Genomic DNA, 6,405 nt, shown 5'->3' with positions numbered 1-6,405 from the left:
ACGCTTCCGCCCGCCGCACAGGTAAGCGACGCCCTGCGGGGAGCAGCCAATGGCGCGGCCCGGCCGCCGCCGCCAGCCAATGGGAGCGCGCTTGGCGGCGGCCCCATGGAAATGTGCCTGGTGGGGAGCCAATGGGGCGCGGCCGGGCCGCGGGCGGCGCTTTATCAGCTGCCAGGGCCGGCGGCGGCGGTCGCTGCCGCCCATCCCTCCCTCCCTCCGCCTGCCGCCGCCGCGCCCCACCGTCCCCGCCGCGCAGCATGGCCGGGCTGGGCGGCGGCCCCGGCGCCTTTGGGCGCTGCACGCACGCCGTGGTGCGGGCGCTGCCCGAGTCGCTGTGCCGGCAGGCGCTGCGCAGCGCAGCGGGCCCCGAGGTGGACTTCGCCCGCGCAGAGCGGGAGCACCAGCTGTACGTGGGCGTGCTGCGGGGCAAGCTGGGGCTGCAGGTGCTAGAGCTGCCGGCCGACGAGAGCCTGCCCGACTGCGTCTTCGTGGAGGACGCGGCCGTGGTCTGCGAGGAGACGGCGCTCCTGACCCGCCCGGGCGCGCCCAGCCGCAGGAAGGAGGTGCGGGGCGGGGCGGGCCGGGGGAGCGGTGTTCCCCGCCGCGCAGGTGGGCGCGGGGCGGCCGCGCCGTCGGGCATGTCGCCGGGGGCGGCTGGCGGGGCGGCCGCGCTCCTCGCTGGGCCCGGCTCCGCGCTGGGGTCCGGCGGGGAGCGGCGTTCCCCTGGCAGCAGCCTTGCCCCGCTCGGTGCCACGGGGCGGGTCCGTGTCCGCGCTGCCGCGCTGCTCAGCCCCGGCCCCCGCTGCGGGCGCGACCCGCGGCAGGGTGCCCGCCGGGCCTGGGCCGGGAGCGGTGGCTGCTCCGCTGTGTTCGTGCCTGGTGTCGCCTGCCCCGTGCGGGCCCGGTGGGCCGGAGGCGTGCGGGTGTGCCGGCGACGCAGCCTGTCCCCTCCGAGAGGGGCGAGGGATGCGCAGCCAGGCCAGCCTGGCGGGAGGTATCCCTGGGACTTCCTCTAACGAGCTCAGCCCATCCATAAACTGGCTCGTCAGGTGGAGCGTGCGTTGAAGTGCCATGCGGTTACCTCCTCCCCAGTGAGCTGAGTAGCAAATCAAACAAACCTTACCCTCTTTGAAGCTGCCTTCCTGCAAGCGTGTGTCACCGTAACCCTTGTCCAGGTCCCATCTTCCCCGTGGTGCCATAGCGGGCCTGGTGACCCAAGCGCATGGTGCTGTGCCCGTGGGATGGGGCTGGCCACCAGCCGTAGCATGCCGGTAGCCGCTCGTGGCCCCTGAGTGCAGTGGATGGGTGTCTCCCCTCGGTGTTTTTGATGCAGTGCCCTTCTGTTAGCAATAACAAAGCTGACTTGAATGTTGTCTGGCAGTGCAACAGCCGGAGATACTGTGCAGATCTTGTACACGTGCGCTCCTGTGTGCGTGCTCACTCTGTGGAGCACATCTGAATGCTCTTAAAGGTGTCAGCGCCAGAGTAAAGTATGCTTGCTACATGCTGCTCTCAGAAGCAACCATTTCTCAGCCAGAGTCCAAGTGAGTTTTCACTGGTCCTTCTCATGACTCACTGGTATGTAGCTATGTGATTCCCATTGCCATTTGCACAGTTTCCCCTTTAGGAGAAATATCTCAGTTATTGAATTTATACAAAGTGTAATAACTAACTGAGATATCTCTCCTAAAGGGGAAATTGTGCAAATTCACAAGTGTGTGTGTGGAATCAGCTCTGGCTCAATATGTTTTTTTTCCATTTTGAGGTCTAAACTTTTGCCAATGCATGGTGAGTTACAACAGACAAAATACGGCAGCAGAGCTGGACATGAGAGGGACTGTAACTATTTGCTGTACCATCTGAGGTGCCATAAGGAAATTAAAAGCATGAAATGAGGAAGCAAAGATGTGAGGTACTTTTTACTCTGTACAAAGAAGCAGATTAATTTCTGTTCCTCCTCCCTTCAGTGTCGCTGGTTGTTCTGCCTCAGCAAAGGTAGTGGACAAAGACGCATAACCCAAGGTTGCAGGAGTAATGGAGGAGAGTTAGTGATGTGTGAGGCAGAGAGAAGGGATTTGCTAGACCCTTGAGCCAGAACAGTGTTGGGTGTGAGTACCTGATAGCATTAGCCCCTCTCCTGGGGCAAACCCACAGGAGCAAAACCAGCAAATTAAGCACCAAATTAGTTGTATCTTGCCTGTTACAACTACCAGTCAGGTAAAGCAAAGCTTTTTTTTTCTTTTAACAAAAAACAACAAGATGTCACATTTACTTTAGTAATCCTAAATATGCTAAATTGTTTTAAACCATAATCAGATGTTATTTCCTGGCATCCATAAAAATTAAAAGAATTGTGCTGCAGGGTATGTGTATGGTAACAATTTATCGTTGAATTACACAGTCTAGTGTTGGCTTGAGAATGATACAAAATCTATTCTGCTTATATTCTGGGGTTTTTTGCTTGGTCCATGCCTGCTGGCCCTGAGACCAGGTTTCTTATTGATCAGCACTCCCTATTTTGCGTGAAGTAGTATTTCAGAAGTGATTGGAAGTAAAGTCTGAACATAATAAATTTTCACTAGAAACAGCAGAACGTATTTACTTCTTTCCATGGGTGACTTGTCCGGGCAGAGTCATGAATCAAGAGGAGAGAGAAAAAGCTCCAAAGTGTAATTGGAACCTTATTAGTTTTCTTGGATGATGGAGCGATCCCTTCCTTGATTTTCTCTGAAGTAAAAAAAGAAAAAATAATTGAACAAACATCCTTTTAAAACTATAACAATGCATGACACTGCAGTGTAGTGCTTGTCTGAACATGTAACTCTTAATTATTTACAGCAGTTCTTCCTCCTGGGAGCATCATTTACAGCAGTGCTTTGCAGAGCGGGGAAGATGCTCGTTTCTGCCAGACGATGCCTGGCTGCTCCTGGTCCCTCTCCCCTCCAAGGCATCCCCTGGGGCAGCTTCCCCTCCCTGGCATGGTGACTGTGGGTCAGTTGGGTTTAGCTGGTGAGTCTGCTTTGAGTAGTTAGTGACCAGGAAGTCATCTTGAAAACAGCAAGATGGTCAAGGCTTTAGAAAGCAGAAGTGTGTACATAACTGCTTCACCTAAAGCTCTGCGTGCTGTGGTGGGTGGCTTGGCGTGTGCCTTGGACATTTTGGCAAACATCTATGATAACCTTACTTTCACGAAGAGCCCCCCAAGAAGTTGCAGTGTTTCTTGTAGCTTCCTGAGAAGGTGTTTCCTACTGTAGCCAGAGCTTCTCTGCTCTTGCTGCCCCCAGCCCTGGCTGTGGAGGTACCAGCTGCAGGCCTTGGGCAGTCCAGGCACTGAGGTCTGTGGCTGCTCTGAGCTGAGGGAGCCCAGTGCTTGGTCCTGGCCCTCCTGTTCATCCTGGCAGGTGGCTGGCAGCAGCCTACCAAGGTCTTTTTTGAGGTTTATGTTCAGCCTCTGAATTCCCATTGAGATAACTCCCTGAAAATGGTGGCAGATGAAGTTGCTGTGAGGTCTGCCCTAGCGTCTGCCCTGTTAAATGTCTTTACTGGTGACCTGGAGGAGATGGGGGCATCTGTATTGAGCTGTGAAAAGCCCCAGACTGGGGCAAGGGTGAGAGACAACACCCATGGGATCTGGGCTGCTGTCCAGAGGGACGCTGCCAGGCTGAGGTAAGGGGACCTTATGGAGTTGAACAGGGACAAATGTAAAGTCCTGCCCCAGCAAAGGAAGGATCCCTAGGTGGGACTGAGTGGGTGAGGGACAGCTCTGCAGAGAAACTCCTGGGGAGGGTTCTGGTGGGCATCACAGTGGCTGTGAGCCAGCAGTGTGTCCATGCGGTAAAGGTGGCTGCCAGGGTGCTGGGCTATATTCACAAGAGCAGAACCAGCAGACCGATGGCAGTGACTGCCCTCTTTGCTTGGCACTTGCAGACCGCATCTTGTCGAGAACATGGAGCCACACTGTTTAGTTGTGTGGCAGGAGGGCAAGGGCCAACAGATGTATATTGAAGCAAGAGGTTTTAATGGGGTATAAGGAGAAGGCTTTTCAGCAGGGACAGCCAAGCAGTGGAACAAGGGCCTGGAGAAGCTGTGCAGTCATCATCCTTGAAGGTTTTCAAGACCCAGCTGGATAAAGCCCTGAGCAACCTCGTCTGTTCTCACAGCTCGCCTTGCCTTGAGTGGGAGCTTGGCCTAGAAACCTCCTGAGGTCACTTTCAACCTGAATTATTCTGTGAGCATGAAACCTGTTGTATGTTAGGATACATGAAAGGCAGTTGAACTGTCATGAAATCTTCGTTGTTGAGACAGCGGACAGTCATGAAATCTGGATGGCTTCTCGTCTGGTGGATCCACTGCTAGAAAATCAGAAGGATGAAGCCCTGTGAAACCAGTTTCTTCATGCTGCGTCTGGAAGACTGTACTCCTGCCTCAGCTGGCTTGGTCAGCCTGGTGTGAAGGTGAACCAAGGCTTTGTAGTGCATTGTTACTTGTACAGTCAGCTGTGTGCCAGAGAGGGAAAGAGGGTAGATGCAGTCTGTGTACTGCACCAGTTTCTCAAAGTGCAATCTTTTGCTCTTTTTATGTAATGTAAGTGCAAACCCATAAATATTTTAGCAATACACTTGGCGTACGCTTGGCTTAACCCAGTTAACGTGAGGCCCAACTCCTGAGCATGCACCCCTGACCTGAGCCTCCCTGTAAGGCAGGACTCAGCCAGGCTTGTCTTGCTGATCTCTTAGCAGTTTAATGGACTTCTGTACAGAGCAGACAGGAGCAGTGGAGGAAGGAAGGAAGGAGGAAGACAGGGTTGTGGGGTACCATTTCTGCAAAGAATTAATAGAGAGAGGTCTTGTGTCCAGGTAACCTGCTGAGAGGCATGTGGTAGGTCAGGCTCGGAAGCCTGATCAGACCAGTGAAAGCTGAAGGGTGTGGGGGCTGCCGAAGTGCATCCCAGAGACAGCAGCCTGGCTGAATATGCAGCTGGAGCAGTGCTGTTTCGGGTGTGTTGTGCCTCCTGGTAAACTGTCTGCCAGATGCATGAACTGAGCAGTGCTGTCTTGATCTCCCCTGTCTCATGCTACTGAAAACCCATAATGTGATATTTCAGAACTGATGCAGCATGTTCTTTCACTGACTAGGCTCCTTATTAAGAAGGCTTGTCATCAATTACTGTAACACTTTATGCAGCGGGGAAATTTTTGCAGTAGTTTGTGCTAGCATTGATTGAGCTTTCAGGCTTTAAAGACACTATTGCTTACCCCTCCAGCACCGTTGGATTCTTTGCTGGTTGTCTGTCTGGAACAAAACAAACCAAAATAAAATCTGGGGTTATGTCTGTTCTTGCTTCAAGTTATTGTAGTGAGAAAAGGGTTGAATTAAATTTGGTCATGTTCAGTCAGCACTGGGAGAGAGCCCAGTATTTTTTTAGTGAAGTAGAAAAATCAGTCATGCATTTAGTGATTTGTTTGCAAGAGTCGGACTTACTTCAAGGCATTACGTTTCTGTTATCAACTTCTGAACTTATTTTAAAATTTGTGATTTCTGAGGAGTTTTGGATTTGGCTGAAAGGTAAAGACTTTTAAAGTAAGCCAGAAGTAGATTGCTAATGCAGGTAAGCTGGTGTTTTTAGCTCTGTGCAGTCACCAGTGTGGTTGATGCTCGAGTTGAGTAACTCCAATGGAAACGTGATCGCTGACCAGATTGCCAGTTCCAGCACCTTTTGTTCCAGCAGTATGTTCTCAGTTGTTTATTCCTCTAGTATAAACTCTTCATGTCACCTTCTGAATACATCAGGGTTAGCTGCTGAGAAGAGCCCTCATCAGCACATTGCTCTTACTGCCTAAGTTGTCTTAATGTGCTTGGGATAGCACAAAACAGCATTTCCACCATTTCTGTGTTTATGCAGACAGATGGAAACCCAAAAGCTCAGCAAAATGCACCCACAGTGATCTGGCCTCTTCTCAGCTGCTGCATATGGAAGGGAGAATAGCTGGTACTGGGAAAGCTTCAGGAGCTGCTGCAGAAGAGATCACTGTGATTCCTTCCTTGCTTGTCGAGAGGAAACTTCCACCCAAAGGGAATCGTTACTCCCCACTCCCCCAAGACCCACTGGGGACAACTTGTGGGGCTACATTCCTGTGGCGTAGGAAGATAGATGGTTTTTCAGCAGCGAGTGCAGGAGATGAGCAGCAAAGGAGTGTGTTTCTCAAATCCCATTCGCTCAAACATTGGAGAAGCCTCCTAACTGCCTTTTGAGCATCTCTGGGTACATCTTCCCCAGTCTGCTTGCTGGGTGGCAGGGCTTTGTCCACAGCAGTGTTCTGCAGAGCTTCCAGCTGTGCTGGACCAGGTAACCTACTCTTCAGGGCTGAGCACTCTCGCCTGCTCAGCTGCCCCGCTCCTCCTACC

General features: G+C 52.6%; 1 protein-coding gene across 1 annotated transcript in view; it reads left to right on the top strand.

Moving 5' to 3' along the window:
- The first annotated feature begins 247 nt into the window (after window positions 1-247).
- Window positions 248-6,405, top strand: part of DDAH1 (dimethylarginine dimethylaminohydrolase 1) — a 65,291-nt gene continuing 59,133 nt past the window's right edge. Inside the window, exon 1 of the mRNA XM_075424845.1 lies at window positions 248-563. Coding sequence (XP_075280960.1) covers window positions 258-563 — 306 coding nt within the window. The 5' untranslated portion in view covers window positions 248-257. The remainder of the gene's footprint in view (window positions 564-6,405) is intronic.

This window comes from Opisthocomus hoazin, chromosome 6 (genome assembly GCF_030867145.1).
Source record: "Opisthocomus hoazin isolate bOpiHoa1 chromosome 6, bOpiHoa1.hap1, whole genome shotgun sequence".
In the NCBI taxonomy this organism is placed as follows: Eukaryota; Metazoa; Chordata; class Aves; order Opisthocomiformes; family Opisthocomidae; genus Opisthocomus; species Opisthocomus hoazin.
The sequence above is the reverse complement of the archived record's forward strand: the minus strand, read 5'-3'. Positions and strand labels throughout refer to the sequence as shown.